Source organism: Lupinus angustifolius, chromosome LG01 (genome assembly GCF_001865875.1).
Source record: "Lupinus angustifolius cultivar Tanjil chromosome LG01, LupAngTanjil_v1.0, whole genome shotgun sequence".
Taxonomy (NCBI): Eukaryota; Viridiplantae; Streptophyta; class Magnoliopsida; order Fabales; family Fabaceae; genus Lupinus; species Lupinus angustifolius.
In genome coordinates this window covers 11821590-11842225 of record NC_032009.1, presented here as the reverse complement: position 1 = coordinate 11842225, position 20636 = coordinate 11821590, and the positions used below count along the sequence as shown (strand labels likewise).

The 20636-nt window shown below is 35.8% G+C and overlaps 1 protein-coding gene and 1 long non-coding RNA gene across 2 annotated transcripts in view; both read right to left on the bottom strand.

Annotated features, from left to right (window-relative positions):
- LOC109349610 overlaps nucleotides 1-17817 on the bottom strand; it is a 29666-nt gene extending 11849 nt beyond the window's left edge. Inside the window, exons 1-3 of the long non-coding RNA XR_002107998.1 lie at nucleotides 17806-17817; nucleotides 14294-14298; nucleotides 10239-10255 (exon numbers count right to left, since the gene is read on the bottom strand). This is a non-coding gene — a long non-coding RNA (uncharacterized LOC109349610). The remainder of the gene's footprint in view (nucleotides 1-10238; nucleotides 10256-14293; nucleotides 14299-17805) is intronic.
- Nucleotides 683-4414, bottom strand: LOC109349603 (60S ribosomal protein L17-2-like). Its single transcript, XM_019590481.1, has 7 exons — nucleotides 4293-4414; nucleotides 4133-4169; nucleotides 3998-4038; nucleotides 1337-1567; nucleotides 1153-1255; nucleotides 1011-1078; nucleotides 683-930 (listed from the first exon to the last, which is right to left on the bottom strand). The coding sequence occupies exons 1-7, from the start codon at nucleotides 4293-4295 to the stop codon at nucleotides 865-867; spliced, it is 549 nt and encodes a 182-aa protein (XP_019446026.1). The 5' UTR covers nucleotides 4296-4414; the 3' UTR covers nucleotides 683-864.

Below are 20636 nucleotides of genomic sequence, written 5' to 3'. Positions count from 1 at the left end.
ATAATCATATTGGCATATGGTTGTGTAGATTTAGTAGGACAGAAGGGTTTGTACGTATAGAAATAGAAAAACAAGAGGCCCACAAACATACCCACAAATACTCACAAAATTGTAAGTGCTCACAAATATCCGCAAAATTTAAGTAGAGAGGGCATGTCCATATTATCTTCGCACAAAAAATTGTATATCATGTTCATTTTAAACAAGCTAATAGATGGCAGACAAATTATGGTGAATCACAAAAAAAAAATTCATACAATAAATAAAAAGAATTTAAATAAATTAGTTGAAAAGAAAAACACAAAAAAACTTGATATTTTATATGAAACGCATTAAAAATCACTATTTTTTCTTCTTTTTCTTCAATCATGTTGGTGAAATGTCCACATGCAACTTTGTCGGGGGGCCCGAAAGGTCAAACGGGCAAATTTGCATGCAGCAAAAAGTGTAGGGGTACAAGAGAAAATTTGCTCATTTTGTTAATCCCATCAAATTGATTTCTTTCTACCAAAAAATACAAACCTGCTTCAAAACGCCTACATAATGAAGCACCTCTAAACTTCCACCTAATATATTAACATGAAATATTTTAACAAAATATAATTGCGCTACCTAAAAAATAAAATGAGCATTAAATAAAAAATCCAGACTTGTTTAAGGCCAAGACAAAACAACAAATTAGAAGGACTATCTTCACAATGCATTTCCATTAAGTCAAAATTACGTTGAAACAGTACGGAAGAAAACGGGATGCTCGGGTCTTTCCTAGGAAAGAGTTCAAACCACATGAGAGAAAACAAAACAAAACTCTACTTGACCGATTCTAGGAAATATAGAGATCCAAATAATTTGATTAAATAGCATTTATGATGAAGCACCACTTCTAAGAGCTTGGGACTTCTTTTTGCTTGTTGCCAACTGAGACTCGGGCTACAAGAACAACAAAGAATATAAATTAGATTTCGAATAAACAAAAAAACAAAGAAATCAAAAGATGGCCAATAAATTACCTCTTTCTTAACAGGTTCTTCCTTTTCAGATAGTACAAGTTCAATGTGGCAGGGAGATGACATGTACGCTGCAAAAACAATCTCCATCAATAAAATAAAAACACATAACAATCAATTAAAAAAAGCTCGAAAACAAACATACGATTAATTCTTCCATGGGCACGGTAGGTACGACGCCTTTGCCTCTGTGCTTGATTGACCTGGATATGAGAAATGTAAAGGGCATCCACATCCAACCCTTTCACCTAAAAGGAAGCAATCACAACTTAATTAGAAACAGTGAGCATTAATTAGACATATCAAAGAAATGAAGATATGGGGCTTACTTCAGCATTACTCTCGGCATTCTTGAGCAAATCAAGAATGAATTTAGCTGATTTGACAGGCCAGCGTCCCTGTCCATTAGAGTGTCTGTTCTTTGCTTGGGCTGTCCTACCAACACCACGACAGAATCTTCGGAATGGAATGGCCTGTTTGTGGGCAAGAACATCTTCCAAGTATCTTTTAGCCTTCACCAAGGGCAACTTCCTGATGGAAAAGGCAGTCTCCCTAGTGTTCTGTAAAGCACAATTCAAAATATAGTCATAAGTACATGAAAATAACGCAGAAATTGGAACTGAATAACTTCTATAATCGAAACAAATAATTAGGCATGCTAACTTTTTGGCTATGTAATCATGCTCTGAATCAAAACAAAGAATTAGGCATTGCATTTGCAAACACAATTTTTCATCTTTCAAGGAGATCTACATAGGCACTACACAATATCCACAATAATGACATAAACACTAAAAGTTAACCCATGTTAGTCATGATTCATGCATAAATGCTGCCAAAAAGAATGTTCCATCATTTACTGAACCTTCAGTCACAAACAATGAGCAGAGGTTCACCCAAGAACAATGTTATTATATCCCTGAAGGTTACGAGAGATCTGTTCACATAGGCAACAGACCCCTGCTTTTTTCACCAGGTTTTACGAATCCAATTTTATTAAAATAACAAGCTTCACTCTATTCTATTCTATTTCTTAACTGACAAAAAAGGTACAAGAAAAAAAACTCAAAATTGACTTCACAAATATTTATAATTAACAAGGCCAGGCATAGCAACAACCCAACTTGATGAAGAAGATAACTGAATTGCTCTACCTTCCATCCGTACAACAGAATCACATGTTTCTTAATATGAAAAAAATAAATGATTATGCAAAAAAAGAATGACATGTTCAATCATTAACTGAACCTTCAGTCACAAAAAAGAGCACAGGTTCACCCAAAAACAATGGTATTTATATCCCTGAAGGTTACGAGAGGTCTGTTCACATAGGCAACAGAACCCTGCTTTTTTCATCAGGTTTTCTAAATCCAATTTTATTTAAATAACAAGCTTAACACTATTTTATTACCTACCCAAAGAAAACAAGTGCAGCAAATAAACTCAATTTACTTCACAAATATTTATCATTAACAAGGTCAACCATAGAAACTACCCCACTTGATGATTAAGATAACTGAATTGCTCTAATTTCCACCCATTCAGAACAGAATCGCATTTTTCTTAATACGAATAAAAAGTATGATTGGGCAAAAAAGAATGATATGTTCCATCATTTACTGAACCTTAAGTCACAAAACAAGAGCACAGGTTCACCCAAAAACAATGGTTATTATATCCCTGAAGGTTATGTAAGAGGCATGTTCACATAGGCAACACAACCCTGCTTTTTTCATCAGGTTATCTTAATCCATTTTTTTATAAAACAACAAAGTTCTCTCTAATCTACTTCCAAACAGCATAAAACCGGAACCTACAATAAACTCAATGAACTGCACAAATAAATTAAAATGGCAGGGTAAAGTATAGAAATTATAAAACTAGATTAAATTAAACTGGTTTACTTTTTTGAAACAACTGAATAACATGTTGTCTTCAATATGAATAAAATGTAAGCTGATGCAACAAAAAATGCATGACATGTACCATCGTTTACTGAACCTTCAGTCATAAACAAAGAGCATAGGTTCACCCAATAACAATGTTATTATATCCCTGAAGTTTACGAGAGGACTGTTCACATAGGCAACAGACCCCTGCTTTTTTTATCAGGATATCTTATTGCGATTTATTTAAAATAACAATAACTGTTCTATTCCACTTGCTAATTCAATAAAACAAAATCTAAAGTAAACTTAATACACTGCGCAAATAATTATGATTAACAAGTATACTATTTCATGAACAAGGTAACTAAGTTTAATAAAATGAATGATGATGCAACAAAAAAATGTGCAGGCTACAACTAAAATTGCATCTGAAATATTGTGGTCTTATTGATTCCCAGAACCAAATCGTGGTTGCAATTTCTTGCAAATGTTCATAATTTTAATTGACCATAATTGTCATTAATGCGACAACAATGACAAATTGAAACTATTGGACATCATGTACCATCGTTTACTGAACCATCAGTTACAAAAAAACATAGGTTCACCCAATAACATTGGCTATATTATGATATCCCTGAAGGTTACGAGAGGCCAGTTCACAAAGGCAACAGACCCCTGCTTTTTTCATCAGGTTTACACTCTCTATTTACCTGACATTGTCCAATTTTACAGAAAATCTTATCTTCACACAAAATACTACAATAAATATGACTGTTACAAAAACATGTTCCATCATTTACTGAACCTAGAATCAGAAACAAGTAAGAGGTTCACCCAAAAACAATGGTAAAGTAATGCTGTCCCTGAGGTTAACGAAGGACATGCTCACATGTAAAAACATGACCCTGCTTTTTTTCATCAGGATTTATGAGAAAAAGATGCATGAGTGGACATGTAAGATTTTTTAGCGTTTCCAAGTATCATTGACTCTAATACAAATGAACAGTGATAATGCACTGACTGTGTGTATAAATCTTTTCCCACTATCAATGCATAGATATTAGAGTCAAATAATATTTAGACAGGTAGGGGTTATACCTTAAAATGGACTCTAAGGTCAGCCCCTCTAGCCTTGCAAGCTGCACATATAAAAATAATGAACGAAATGTTAAGATTAAGACATAACAAAATTGAACATAAGAAAACAGAAGAAATCGCATAAAATGGACTTACATTTGGTGGGATTGTCAGGTTCTCTTGAGTACTTCACCTGAAAAAATAAAAAAGATAGAGGAGAATGAAAAACAGATCAGAGATCTAGGAAATATATAATGATGAAAATGAGATATATAACAGAACGAAAAAAGAGAGATAAAGATGCATTGGTTTTCACCATGGCAGAATAACTTGGGTGACCTTTGAGGAAAAGAAATGGTTGAGGGGCACTGGGCGAGGTTGAACGAAAGGTTATAGCAGGTTATATAGTAGTTAAGAGTTAATAAACCCTAGGTCACTGAGAATGTAGGGAGATGGAGGTCGTTGTGGTCGGATCAACTTGTAAACCCGGCCCACTATATCAATGCTATGGGCCTGGTCAGCATAAACAAGTGAAATGTTTTTTAAATGAAAAGGTGTTCTTTAAACCTTCTTTTATATATCCAAAAATACAAATACTTATATTTTTTTCCCTATTTTTTTCTTCAATCCACTTCAGAAAACATCCCATTACTCACAAATCTCATTTTCTTCTTCTTCTTCTTCATACCAGTACACCCTTATTCTATTAACTCATCTACAAATTTGTTATCAAACACTAACCTTCAACATTTAATAAATACACCATTTATTGTCTTTTTGACCATATTTAAGTACAAAAATTTGTGATTGTAAATATATCTCATATAGTTTCGTTTTTATTTTGTTTTGCTATCACAATTTGTGATTTAAGTGTGAAAGTTGAAAAAATTTCAACTTCTACACATCTCACAAGTTGAACAGTTGATGCGAGGTATGAGTTAATAGGAGAAGTTGATAAACTTTCAACTTTAAACTCTTAGCTCAAGTGGTTAAATAGTTGATGTCCACTATTTAACTTCTTGAGTGTCATACCTGACCTTCACCACTAGAGAGAGGTTTAAGGAACTTAGGGATTGTCTCATCCTCTACTTATAATTTAAAGTTATTATCATGTTTTTGTAGATAGGAGATAGAAAAACTCTTCCACCCGAATATTAAAAAGTATGATCTTTAAATTAAAGTTTTGAACTTGGAAGTCAATAACGAATTGATGAAGATATTAGTACCTTGTTCACTCGTTATAAAATGGTATTCTCAATAATTGCATGAAATTAAATATATCTAAAGTTTGTTAAATTAAACATTTATTTATTAAAACAAAATGATATCTTATTTATTCAAATGTCTCACAATAGTTTATCTTGGTTATATGTATACATAGGTGGAAGAGGAAAATCAATGATACATAATTTTGGGTAGAAAATGTTTATTGTGTTTGTTTGATTTTAATTGCATAGAGGTTAAGATGATTCAACAAGTTTTTTAAACATTACATTCATTATCCGAGGGGTGAGAAAATATATACAATATTGATCATGAACCGCCTTACTAATAGGAGCCTACCAAGGCTCACGAGAGTCAAACAAAGAACCAAATGGCTAGTTGAATATGTTCCTAATTAGCATTTCCTTTTTATTTAAAGATGTAATGAATGAATTAGGCCAAGACTATTAAGCCAGGACCAGTTGGTCCCTATCCCTAATTATCCACTATTTAGTTCCTTTTGCTGCCTAGAAGAGGCATATGAAGTTCTGCATTGTAGATTTTTACTTTGTTGTCTTTAATTTTCTAGTTAGTTAACACATTGTGCTCTTAATTTGCATCACAAACCCTATGATTTGGTGCTTTCATTCTTGCATTATGCCTCCCAAAGCTGCAAACAAGTTGTTGGATGAAAACCTTATGTAGATTTTTGCGGAAAATTTGCAAGAAAACAAAGACCAACAAGATGCAAGACATTAAGCCATTGTAGAAGCTCTACAGTCCATCACTGAAAAACTGGAAAGTATGAACACATTACCCAGTTCACCACCTGAACCTCCCAACCTAGCTTCTTCTCACATTACAAACCCTAACCCTATTTCCACTCCTAACCCACCTTTACAGAACATCCACCCTCAAACACACCACCATATATACCACCTCAGTATCCACCATTTATCCAGACCCCAGTTCCACCATTCTTTAACCCACATCACCTATACAGTCGTCCCACTATTCCCCCCAACCCACTGTCCCTTACAACTTGGACCTCCAAAACTACAATTAATACATTTTGATGGATCTGAACCTTTGGACTAGTTGTTTCAAGCATAACAAAATTTTCAACTTTATCAAATTCCCATAGACCAGCGTTTACACATTATTTCATTTTATATGAAAGGTGAAGCTTTAAGTTGGTTTAAATGGGCGTTTTACAATGCAAATATCATGGATTGGGAGAGTTATTCAAACTCCGTCAGACGGGGACCGTAGTTGATTATCAACACCAGTTTGAGAAAATCTACAACAAAATGTGGGGCTTATCACCATAAATTGTTGTCAACTGTTTTCTATCGGGATTACCTCCCGAAGTCGGACTTGAGTTGGCTATTTTGAGACGTACAAATATCGTTGAGGCCTTGGGCTTGGCCAAATTGGTGGAATCAAAGATAAAGGACTCTAAACCCTCAGTGTACCAACGATTCACTCAAGTGCCTGCACAGAATAACACTTTGTTTCAACGTGGTAGCCCTACCCAACATGCAGTTGTGCCCATCAATGGTCTTCCATTGACCATACCCATTAAACGTTTGACTACTGCTCAAATGCACGAAAGGCATGCACAAGGCCTATGTTTTAATTGTGATGAGAAATTCTACGCGGGTCATAAATGTCAGGGTAAGGAATTTTTAATATTGTTGGTGCACGAGTATCCTCCACTACGAAAGATGTGTTGATTTCCTTAGAACTCGTCGCTTGGGACCATGATGCTCCAAGTGAAGAACTAAGTCACTTTCAATTGTCCGAACAAGCACTATGTGCTTCAGCTATGTTTTACTCACTACCTTCAGGTAAGCATCTCTCCAACCCCACAATTTCCTATGATGGTTGGTAATGGGGCTCACATTTATTGTACTGGTCTATGTTCAGACACTCTGATCACACTATAAAATCAGTTGTTTCATATCCCATTTTATTTGCTACCCATAAAAGGTGTGGATGTGGTTTTGGGTATCGAGTGGCTTCACACTCTAGGACTAGTGATTTTCGATTTTGCAGTTTCATCAATGAGATTCATTGTGGGGGACAATACTATCACACTTAAAGGGGACACTACCACTAACTTAGAACAAGCCAATTTGCACCAGTTAACGAGACTCATCCATATGGATGTTGTGGCATCATTTCACACAATTCAACTCATAGACCCATCCACTGACCACAACAACTCCACCATTCCTACCACTAAACCCGAAATCCAAGCCCTCCTCACCAAATATGCCCATATTTTCCAACTCCCACATGGGCTACCCCCAAAGAGACTACATGATCACCATATCCAACTACTCCCAAACTCAACCCCAGTTTTAGTGAAACCTTACCGTTATCCCCATTCCCAAAAAGAAATCATGTCTAAAATGTTGAGTGAAATGCTGGATGAAGGGATTGTCACCCCAAGCACTAGTCTTTTTTCGTCCCTTGTTCTATTGGTGAAAAAGAAAGATGGTAGTTAACGGTTTTATGTGGATTATCGTGCCTTGAATACAATCATTATGCATGATCGCTATCCCATACCCACAATTGATGAGTTATTGTATGAATTGAGGGGCACGAAAATTTATTCTAAAATTGATCTTCGGTCTAGGTTTCATCAGATCATAGTACAATTTAAAGACTCTCACAAGACAACTTTTCACACATTTGATGAACATTGTGAATTTTTGGTTATGCCGTTTGGGCTAACTAATGCCCCGTCAACTTTTCAAGCTGCAATGAATGACCTGCTACGATCTTACCTACACCAGTTTGTTCTAGATTTTTTGATGATATTTTAATATAATGTTCATGTTTAGCTGATCATCTATTACACCTACAACTTTTTTTAGACTTATTGGTTTCTAATCAGTTTTATGTCAAGTTGTCAGAATGCATTTTTTGTGTATCTTCGGTGATACTTAGGCCACATTATTTCTTAATTAGGTGTGCAACCATGTTCAAACAAGATCTAGGCTGTGGTAAATTGGCCACAACCTCGTTCTCTCACGACACTCAGAGGATTTCTTGGACTCACCGATTTTTATCGAAAATTCGTTAAAAACTACGCCACTCCTCTCATTGATTTAATCAAACAACAGGATTTTACATGGTTTGTCATTGCTGAAGCAATGTTTACATATCTAAAAAACTTATGACTACAACTTCTGTGTTGCGATTGCCTGATTTTACTCTGGTCTTTGATGTTGAAACGGGTGCATCTGCAATCGCCATCAGTGATGTGTTGTCCCAAAGTGGTCACCCCATTACCTTCTTTAGAAAAAAAATCTCTTCGCAAGTGCAACATGCTTCGGCTTATGTGCAAGAGATGTTTGTGGTCACTGAATCTGTTAAAAAATGACGTCAATACCTCATTGGACACAAATTTAACATTTTCACAGACCAACAAAGCTTAAAGTATTTAATGACTCAGGGGTTTCATACACCGAAACAACAAAAATGGGCGTCTAAACTTATTGGATTTCAATATGACATTAAGTACAGAACTGGTATCTCAAATCGAGTGGCAGATGCTTTGTCGCGGTGTCACATTGCCGATGTGCCCACATTTTTTACTATTCTTCACTCTGCCCCTAGATCATTGCTCAACTCAGATCTTACTACACCACAACAGAAGGACAATCATTCATTAATAAGCATGCATCATATTCAAATTGGAAAAAAATTCAAACTTGCACATGGACTATTATTCTACGATAGTAGAATTTTTATACCTCTTATGGAAGACTTGAGGGACGGTTTGATCAAAGAATATCACACCACTCCAAGTATAGGCCATTCTAGCTAGAAACGACACTTTGTCACCTCACTGCATCATTTTATTGGCCTAGAGTTGCAAAGGATGTCAAGTTGCATATCCGCTAGTGTGCCATTTGTCAATACAACAAGCATCTGCCAAAGAAGTACCAATGGTTACTCCAACCACTAAAAATTCCAGAAAAAGTTTGTGTAGAACTCTTTATGGATTTTATTACTCACTTACCCACTTCCCACGACCATACAATTATATGGGCGATTTTTGATTTGTTGACGAAATATGCTCACTATATTGCCTTTACAACTAAGTTTATAGTGGAGACTTTGGTAAAACCGGTTCCTCAATGACATTTGTAAACTACATAGGGTGCCCAAATCGATAGTATCAGACTGAGACACTTTTTTCCTCAATGCCTTTTGGAATGAGATTTTCAAGCTATTAGGGACCTCCCTCTACTACAACACGACTTACCACCCTTAGTTAGATGGACAAACAGAGGTTGTAAACCACACTCTACGAACATATCTCCGTTGCTTCGTGGGTTCTCAACCATAAAATTGTTCTCCTACATCTCCTTGGCGGAATACTAGTATAACACCAGTCATCACTCCTCCATTGATATGTCTCCATCTGAGGCCTTGTATGGGCGTACACCTCCATCCATCTCGGATTTTGTTCATTCTTTAGCAATAAATTCGCATGTGGATGACATTCTGCACAACAGAACACAATTATTAATCACACTCAAACAAAATCTTAAACATGCTCAACAAAGGATGAAGAGTCAAGTGGACATTGTAAGAACCAATATTACCTTTGAAATAGGTGAATGGGTCGTCGTACGGCTACACTCGTATAGATAGCACTCAGTGTCATGTCGTGTCCACCACAAATTGAATTGTCGGTTCTATGGTCCTTACAAGGTGGTTGACCGAGTCGGTCTAGTGGCTTACCGTCTCGACTTGCTTACCAATAGCCGCATCCTCCCGGTGTTTCATGTTTCCCTTTTAAAGAAATATTTTGGCAACTCCTCCATGCCTTGTGAGCACCCTCCTCTTGACATAGTCCAAGAATTCGAAAATGCGGAGCCAAAAAAGACTACTCCAAGTCTGAAGAAGGGAGGAATAAAGATAGATATGGAGGTGAGAGCCAATGGAACCCTCACACAAGTATTTTCAAGACTCAAGGAGGAGAGAAAAAGAGAGACACTAAGAAGGATGTGGAAACTAAAATGCCTAAGCATAATACAAATGAGAGTTCTAACTCTTTAATTCCTACTAAAAGTCACTCAGTTGCATCTCCAAGGTTCGATTTCGAAATTTCATCTCCACTGTGGGATCCCACCCACTTGGCCAAAATTAATGCCCATTTTCCTATGCTTCACTTGAATTAAGGGAGACTAAAAAGTCTATATTAAAACCCGCATTAAACATTGGTATCTTTTCCACCACTCAATTCAAACGACTCAATGGGAAACCATGGAAATTAATGAACCAATGTCCCAAGGAATCAGAAATGCAACAAACAACATACGAAGTTTTGTTGAGATGTAGTTTGTAGTGGACCACAAACGAACCAGGATAAAAATCCTCAAGCAAATTTTATTTATCCATATCTCTTTATAATTTAGTCTTTATTGCTTCCTATTTTGATTAGATTACTGTGATTAATTGCTTGTTGTGTTAATTTGTTGTTAGCCAAGAATCAATCTTAGGATTATAAAGATCAAGAATTATCACGGTTTTTAAGAAGCGAGAAAACTAATTTTCAAAGTAAAACAATCAGGATAATTGATTAACGTTATGATAATAATCGATTAAGTGAACTGGCTTTAATCAATTTACCCTGTTGATAATCGATTAACCGCATTAGCTTTGAATTCTGCGCAATTATCGGAAAAGCAGGACTGGTGATCCGCGACACCTATTCACCCCCTCTAGGTGTAATCATACCTTATTGGTACCCAACAAGTGGTATCAGAGCTAGTAGGAAGGTTCTAGTTGGGCACTAAATTCGTTGATCCAAGGGATTAGTCACTATGGGTTCCACTAACCTTTTCGGCGGTGATGGTGCATGCGAATCTTTATAGAGACTATAGTCACATAGATTTGGGACTCTGTTGTCAATAGACCTTTCACTCCACTACACTTAGTGGATAGTGAACCCAAAGAAAAACCAACGGGATTATGGACTGACGAAGAAAGACGTAAAGTCAAGCACAATCTCACGGCAAAGAACATTATAACCTCTGCCTTATCATATGATGAATTCTTTCGGGTGTCACAATGCCAAAATGCAAAATAAATGTGGGATACTTTGCAAGTAACCTATAAAGGCATAAGTGAGGTTAAGCGCGTAAGATTGAATGCATTAACCCATGAATATGAGTTGTTTCGTATGTTTCCAAATGAGACAATTAATGAAATGCAAAAACGATTCACCCATATTGTCAACCATTTAATTGCATTAGATAAGAGTTTTTCTGTTGGTGAACTTACTAACATAGTGTTGCATTGTCTTGATAGGAAATGGCAGCCCAAGGTAACCGCAATTATGGAGTCGAAAGACTTGGATACAATGCCGCTAGCAAATCTCTTTGGAAAACTCCAGGAACACGAAATGGAGTTAGAACGCTTAACAATGCATGCAGATTCGGACCGAAAGAAAAAAGGGGATCTCTCTGAAAGCTACATCATTACAATCATAAGAAGAGAGAGACGATGATGATTCGAGGTCTGAACTTGATGATGAAACCTTAAACCTCATTGTCATAAAATTTGGGAAGTTTCTCAAGAAGAAATGAGGGTTTAAGCACTTTCAAAAGAAAGAGGCAGCTGATTCAACCAGACGAGGAAAAGCTCCCAAAGGTCGCCTCATTTTCCATGAGTGTGGCAAGTCGAGCCATATGAAATACCAATGCCCAAACCATCTCAAGAAGGTTGAACATGATAAAAGTAACCCATGGGACTTCAAATCCAAGAAGGCCTACATAGTGTGGGATGTCCCGGAGGATAAGACAACAAGTAGCATATCCGATGAAGAGGAGACATCCAAGTTGTGCTTAATGGCAAACACTACAAAAATTGGCAACATAAGAAACCCGAATAACACGAGTGAGGTATACTTCTCTGACTCGTCCTCATGTTCCGACGAGTATCCTACTTATGATGAACTATATAGTGCATTTGTTGAGTTGCATGAGGAACTTAAAAAATTAGCGAAAGTAAATGTAGATAGAAAACGAGTCATCATGTTGCATGAAATTAAGATGACTAAAATGCAAGAGCAGTTAAATGAATTAAAACTGGAAAATGAGACTCTTGATCTAATTTACTCTTCCGCCTCATGTAGTTGCGCCACTAAATTAATTGAGCCCCCTATATGAGACCAATGTGATATATTAAATGCTGAAATTTCTAATTTAAAAGATAAATTGGCAGAGGTCACATATAGCAGAAATAACCTGAACAACCTACTTGCTACATCTAGGAATGTAGGTAATCATAGAGGTCTTGGCTATAATTCAAGGAAAAACAGTAGACCGTATAGAAGGCAATTAGATTACATGCATAATAGGACTAATCATAAATTGCATACTTGTTTCTATTGTAGTAAACATGGTCATACATCTATATTATGTTACATTACAAAATATGGTGTACCTAGTAGTAATTATGTATGGATGCAAAAAGGGTAAGAGTCTTTGATTACTAAAAAGAAATGACCCAATATAACTTGGGTACCTAAACAATGCAAGTAAACTTGTTTTACAGGCATGCCTACAGACTCAAGGACACCACTGATACTTGGACAGTGGATGTTCGAGGCATATGACATGTGATAGATCAAAGTTCCTGGATCTCTCACTAGATGGTAAAGGTTATGTCACGTATGGAGATAACAATAGAGGGAAGATACTAGGCATTGGAAGAATTTGCAATGCTTCACAAGCCGTGATAGAAAACATGCTATATGTCGAAGGTCTAGAGCACAACCTACTAAACATTAGCTAGTTGTGTGACAAAGGTAACAAGGTATCTTTTGACTCAAATTGTTGCATCATTCGTGATGGGATAAATAATAATGTTAAGTTCATAGGGCAGCGAATAAATAACATTTATATGGTCGATTTGGATGATGTCACCATTCTGTTTTCAAAATGGTTTATTGCTAAAGAGAGTGACATTTGGTTGTGGCATAGACGACTATCACACGTTCATTTGAAACATCTAGCTAAGTTGTCATCACATGATTTAGGAGTGAGATTACCAAAGCTGGATTTTAAACCAAAAGATTCTTGTGACCCTTGTCAAAAGTCTAAACAAGTAAAGAGTTCATTTTCAACTACGAAAGTGATATCCACAACAAAGCCTTTGGAATTACTCCATGTGGACTTGTTTGGACCATCACAAATTATGAGCTTTGGTGGTAGCTACTATGCGCTAGTAATTGTTGATGACCACTATAGATTTACGTGGACTTTGTTTCTTGCTCTAAAAAGCGATGCTTTCAAATCTTTTAAAATTCTGGCCCAACAACTTCAAAACCAATTTGATCATAAGATAATGTATATCCGTAGTGATCATGGTGGTGAATTTGAAAACCACCTATTTGATAAGTTTTGTGAAAAGCATGAGATCCTACATCAATATTCGGCTCCTCGAACCCCTCAACAAAATGGAGTTGTTGAGAGGAAAAATCGAGTACTAGAGGAGCTAGCTAGGACAATGGTAAATGAAAGCAAGGTCCCTAAATATTTTTGGGCCGATGCAGTGCATATTGCTTGCTATGTAATTAACCGAGTATTACTTAGGCATACACTCTTAAAAACGGCATATGAATTGCTTAAAGGCCGAAAACGAATATTTCACATATGCATGCTTTTGGATGTAAATGCTTTATATTGAATAATGGTAAAAGGTTACTAGGTAAATTTGATTCGAAAGCTGACGAGGGAATATTTTTGGGATACTCTATTCATAGTAAAGCATATTGAAGAGTATGTCCATGTAAAATTTGATGAATCTTCTCCAAACGAGAAGAGGAAGGTTGTGTGTGATGATGTTTCAGGTGCGTTGGAAAATGTATACACAAAGGACATGGATATTGAGAACGAGGTTCAGGATGATCAAGAGCAAAATTTAGATCATCAAGAAATGCCTATGGTGTGGAAGACAAATAAAGATCATACACTCGACAAGGTTATAGGTGATATCTCAACGGGAGTGGTAACCCGAAATTCACTGTGAAAATTTTGTAACTTTGTGGCATTTGTATCTCAAGTCGAACCTAAGACCATAGACGAGGCCTTAGAGGATGAACACTGGGATATAGCTATGCAAGAAGAGATAAACCAGTTTGAGTGTAATAACATATGGGACTTGGTCCCTAATCCTAAATATCATCCCGTAATAGGCATAAATGAGTCTTTAAAAATAAATTGGACGAATTTAGTTTGATTATACGTAATAAGGCATGCCTTGCTGCAAAAGGATATAATCAAGAAGATGGCATCGACTATGATGAAACCTACGCCCCTGTTGCGAGGTTAGAGGCTATTCGAATGTTACTAGCCTTTGCATCGATAATGAACTTCAATTTTTTCAAATGGATGTAAAGAGTGTGTTCTTGAATGGATATATTCAAGAAGAAGTATATGTGAATCAACCGCCCAGTTTTGAAAATCATAAATTCCCTAATCATGTTTATAAACTCAAAAAGGCTTTATATGGTTTGAAGCAAGCTCCTAGAGTTTGATATGATAGATTGAATAATTCTTACTAGAAAATGTATTTGAAAGGGGCAAGGTTGATACAACTCTTTTTTATACAAAAGTCAGAAAATAATGTGTTACTAGTACAAATTTACGTAGATATAATATTTGTTGCTACTAACGATTTTCTGTGTAAATAATTTTCTGAACTTATGAAAGAGGAGTTTGAAATGTCGATGATGGGCGAGCTGACATTCTTTCTAGGCCTACAAATCAAACAAATGAGCAGTGGGATATTCATTCACCAAACAAAGTATTGCAAAGAACTTTTGCAAAGATTCGAGATGGATAAATGTATAGAAGCGACAGCACCTATGGCATCATCCTGCTATCTCGATAAAGACGAAAAAGATAAAGCAATTGAGGTAAAAAAATAGGCATAATTGGTTCTTTATAGTATGTAATTGTTAGCCACCCCAATATAATGTTTAGCGTGTGCAAGATATCAAGCCTCGCCTAAGGAATCACATTTTAGTGCTGTAAAACGTGTTATGAAATATCTTAAAGGAAAAATATCTATGGGTTTATGGTATCATAGGATGCTTCTTTATCCCTAATAGGATATTTCGATTCTGACTTTGCGGGATGCAAGTTGGACAAGAAGAGTACTAGCGGGACTTGCCACCTTTTGGGTAGCTCCCTAGTATCATGGGATAGTAAGAAGCAAGTTTGTGTTGCTTTGTCTACTGTCGAAGCAGAGTATATTGCCACATGCGTGTGTTGCATTCAGATTCTATGGATGAAGCAACAACTATCAGACTTTGGCTTAAAACTAGTGAAAATTCCTGTAAAATGCGATAATACTAGTGCCATAAATCTATCGAAAAACCCAATTCTGCACTCTAGAACTAAGCATATAGAGATTCTACATCATTTTTTAAGAGATCATGTAAAAAATATGACTACATGCTTGAATTTGTTGAAACCTTGAAGCAATTAGCCGATATTTTCACCAAGCCCCTTCCACGAGATACATTCTTTGTCTTATGCAGAGAACTTGGCATAGTTGATGAAAAATATCTAAACTAACTTGCCTAGAGTTATTATGTGCCTTTGTTTGATCTATGTTATATGCTATTGAATGACAAATGTTATGAATGCATGTGTCCTTGTTTAGATTATCTTCATGAATGCTTTAGGCTCTCTTAGTGTGTGAAAATCCTTTAGGTTTGTGTCTTAGCAATAGAACTCTATTCATACTCTAGATATGCATAAACTCACTGAAATCTGTGATAAATGCTATCAATAATTGATTGTTCTGTTCCTTAATCGATTAATTTGAGTTACAGAAGCCAAAAGAAATTTTCATCTCGCAAAGTAATCGATTAACACCAATAATAATTGATTACATGGGTTCAATTTTTTTTTTAAAATCTGAACATTATCTTATGATTAATCGATTAACGCCTTAACTTAATCGATTAACTGGGCTCCAAAATCTCAATTTTGAAAATCATTATATTGGTTAATCGATTAAGCTACTGCAGATAATCGATTAACAACAATGCTGTATCATATTAAAGTGAAGTTTCTGGGTCATTTCTCATTTAGAACCCTAATCCTCTTTGCTTTCCCCATTCTGGATCTTTTCCCAAAATTGAGTGTTCTCAAGAGGTCATTAGAAAATTCGGTTCCTACCTTATAAGTTCCATCTCTCTAAAATCTCTACCCAATTCGTATTTCACAATTTTACCCCTCTTTAGAAACCCTAAACCTCAAATTTAGAAAATCGATTATCCAAGCGATTAAATCACTATTATACATGCAAGATGAGTGAACCAAGGATTATGAGAGTGAAGCACACTACAAAATGTGCTAGACCCGGAGAAAAAGGCTCTTCCTCGACTCAATGAGAACGAAAGAGTCATAGAGACCCTTACTACTCTCCCATTTTTCAAGAGGCTAGATTATCTAAGTTTCAAGGCTGTAAGCAAACATACATTCAGTATACAAATGTAGAATGTCTTGATGCTCAAGGCTTTCAATTCCCACATGGGTTGGAGACCCAAGGAGTTAACAAATTCGTGGAATTGAAAGGTAAGATGTATCATTCACTCATTAGAGAATTCTATAGCAATTTTAGATATAAGGATGAGGTGTATTCAACAATGGTATGAGGGAAGATGATTGTTATGGATGAAGAGTTATTTTTGGATGTTGGAGGTCTTGAATGTGATGGACCTATGCTAGGTGATTGCAACATTGAGTCATGGGACTCATATGATGCTATTGAAATGTACATGCTTGAGAGGACCTCACCTATTTGTGCAAGGGGAATTGACCAAGGCTGGGTCATTGTCTATGGAAAACCGGCTCTTACACTATTTGATTGCATACATATTGTTTCAGAAAAATACTAACCATGCTCAACCCACCATCAACGATCTGAAACTGATGTTCGTCATTCAGGAAGGCATTTCAGTTAATTGGCCTTCTGAGATTCTCAAAGTTATGAATGGCATAACTTCATTTTCATCAAGATTGCTCGCCTCTGGGATATTTATCTCTCGTATTGTTGATTACTACGAGATTGACACCACTCATATGGATACTATCATGACTAACTCTCGAGAGCATCTGGTTGGTGACAACCTGATTCACAAAATGGGCATCTATAAATTCGGTAATGAATGGAAATATCAAGAAGACCATATTGCCACTGTGAATGAGGATATACCTCCTGAAGGTAATGTTGTAAATTCCAATGAGTCCATTCCTGAGCAACCACCTACCATATGCTCACTTGGATGCGATGGAACATTGCCTCAATGCGCATATAGATGGACACTTTTAGAGTGTGAGGGCTTCCATGGCCATTGAATTTCAGCAGTAGCAGAGGCTTTCTGAGGATCTAGAACATATCATTTTGATAGTGCGTACAACCCATGGCTCACCTCCATTACCACCTACACAAGATTAGCCTAGATAGGAATGTCTAGTGTGTGTCTAGGGTGTGTGGTTATTATGTTTTGGTGAATGTAGTTTGTGTTGCATATGTTATGGTTGTATTTTGATGTACTTTCTATTTTGAACAATCTGTACTCGTCTATTGCACTTACTTTTATATGCTGTAAAACTTTGATGGTAATTTGGATTATGTTTGCAAAGCATTGTGTTATCATTTGATATTATCTATTGTGCATATCATATGTTTGAATGATTGATATATTCTGAATATTGCTACATCATTATCTTTAATCATTCTATGGATTTTATGTTAATGTTTCACAACTAGATAAATCTCACAATCAATTCTGCCATAATCTGTTTTTATTACTAAATAATCAATTAACTCCATATTATAATCGATTAACTCCATATTATAATCGATTAAACCTAAACTCTGTGCACATGTTCAAGTTTTTTTTTTCAATTGCTTAATCGATTATTCTTGATTAATTAATCGATTAAGACCAGTAAATTGTTTATCTTTCCTTACTTTTGGCTCTTTTACTATCATAATCTGCCATAGTTTTTTGATCATGCCAAAAGGGGAGAAAAGTGTTGTTTGAGTTGTTTTGCAGGTTGAAATGAGCTTTTGCAAAGTAATTATGTTGTTATCCTAGCATTACCTCTTACATGGTTGGAGGGTGAGAATAAAGTGAGGGGGAGCAGCGCATTCTGATTCAACATAATTCAAACTTTTTCAGTCCAGTTTCAAGCCATCAAGCAAGGAATTATTTCAATGTTTGTCATCATCAAAAAGGGATATTGAAATGGCAAATAGTCAAAGGATGCCATTATAACCGATCTACGAAGTTTTGATGAAGACAAGATCTTACATAGAAGCTTGAAGACTTGGACATCTCAACAAACAACATACCAAGAACTCAAGGTCATTGTCATAGAATCTAGGATTGTCTTTTTACATTCTAGAGTCCTAAGATGATTGCCTATTATTGAGTCATACGGTAGGTAAACCCAAGATGGAAGTGTCTCACAAAGGGTCTAAAATAAAAATCACATAAAATGAGGCATAATATCAATACATAAATATATGATAATTAATACTCATGCATTTGCATTTAGCATACATGATTTTATGCATAAAGGTTAACCATTTCTAAAATCATGATTGCATGATCATTCATCATATAGGGTGTTTACCATTTAAATATTGAAAAACCATTTTTAATGAATTTAATCGATTAAGTCCTGGTGAAATCCTTAATCGATTAAGGAAAATCATAATTGATTAAATGGAGTTACCGTAGCTAACCTCCTAGGATTTCTGTGTATTAATCTATTAAGTAATCTTTTAATCGATTAAGCCATAACTAAAAGTCTATTTTCAAAAACTCGTTAATCGATTAACATGACAATTTAATCGATTAATATCTGTTATGAGTTAATTATGTTATTTTGAAACAAAATCCATTCCGTTTTTAAAACAATTTTCTCTTCACCTTCAGTAAGAAAAGAAAAAAAGAACGAAAAATGTCTGAGAAAAAGAATCAAAGATTCACTATGCTATAAAGTTTCATTGATCAAAACCCTTTTTTATTCAATTGAAAATACTCCTTGCATGATTTCATAATTAAGTCTTAGGGTTGCGTTTGTGAGATCTTTATGTCAAGGGTGATTAGAGCCAATTATAGAGTTCTAATCTGCACATTCTAGTGTGTAAAGTAACTCGGTGAAAGTTCTGAAATTGAGAAAAATTCTCGTGATGTGTGGTATCATCACAGGTTGAGAATTATGAGTCTTCATTAGATAGAAAGTCTTGATTCGAGCAAGAGTTTTGGCTAGGGCCAAATTGCACGAAATGTGTAGTATCCAAATAGGCGTAGATAAGGGGTCAAACCGGGATTTGTGGCCCATCAGTTTCAAGAAGGAAGTTTCTATCTCATTGTATTGGAAGTGTGGTTGTAAATTACATTTCTGATTAGTGAATAAAATCTTCCAGATCAACCGGGAGGACTGGATTTAGTTTGTAGTGGACCGCAAACGCACCCGGATAAAAATCCTCGAGCAAATTTTATTTATCCCTATCTCTTTATAATTCAGTCTTTATTGCTTCCTGTTTTGATTAGATTAGTGTGATTATTGCTTGCCGTGTTAATCTGTTATTAGTCAAGAATCAATCTTAGGATAGTAAAGCTCAAGAATTATCACGGTTTTTACAAAGCGAGAAAACTAATTTTCAAAATAAAACAATTAGGATAATCGATTAACGTTTTGATAATAATCGATTAAGTGAACTGGCTTTAATCGATTAACCCTATTGATAATCGATAAATTGCAAAATCTTTGAATTCTGCGCAAACATCGGAAAAGCAGGACTTATGATCCGCGACACCTATTCACCCCTCTCTAGGTGTAATTACACCTTATTGGTACCCAACATCTTTCTTATCTTTGAAAAGATTTCTTGCATAGTTTTCATAGAGAGAAAAGAGAGTATTTCTTTTCATTGTGCTGTAATTTTCATTCATTTGAAAAACCCTGCATAAACTTCACATTTAGTTTAAGGTTGGTTGTGAGATTTATATTTAGGGTTGTAGAGCCGAAATTAGAGTTTCAATCAGTGCATTAAGTGTGCAAATAATTTGGCTATTGTTCAGTGACACAAGGATTGTTCTTGTGATATGTTTAGTATCATCAGATTAGAGAACTAGTTATCTTCGTGGAGCAGAAAGTCTTGGATCAAGTGATACTTCGGTTGGGGCCAGATTCACGAACGGTGTTAGTATCCTAGTAGGCTTATAGAGTGGTCTAACTGAGCGTGTAGGCTCAACGGGTTCAAGAAAGAAGTCTCTTGCTAGGTGTATTGTAAGAGTGCTTTTAATAAAACATTTATTTCCAATAGTGAAGAAAAATCTCCCGAGATCAGAAGGGCAGGCCTGGATATAGTTTGCAAGAGGACCTGTAAA

Bases quoted from the DNA above. Each gene is read 5' to 3' on its own strand.
- LOC109349603 (XM_019590481.1), bottom strand. The intron at 1,079-1,152 runs GTATGTTTGTTT...TTGTTTTTGCAG, and splicing joins TGCCCATGGAAGAATTAATC to CGTACATGTCATCTCCCTGC. The intron at 931-1,010 runs GTAATTTATTGG...TTGTTCTTGTAG, and splicing joins AAGAACCTGTTAAGAAAGAG to CCCGAGTCTCAGTTGGCAAC.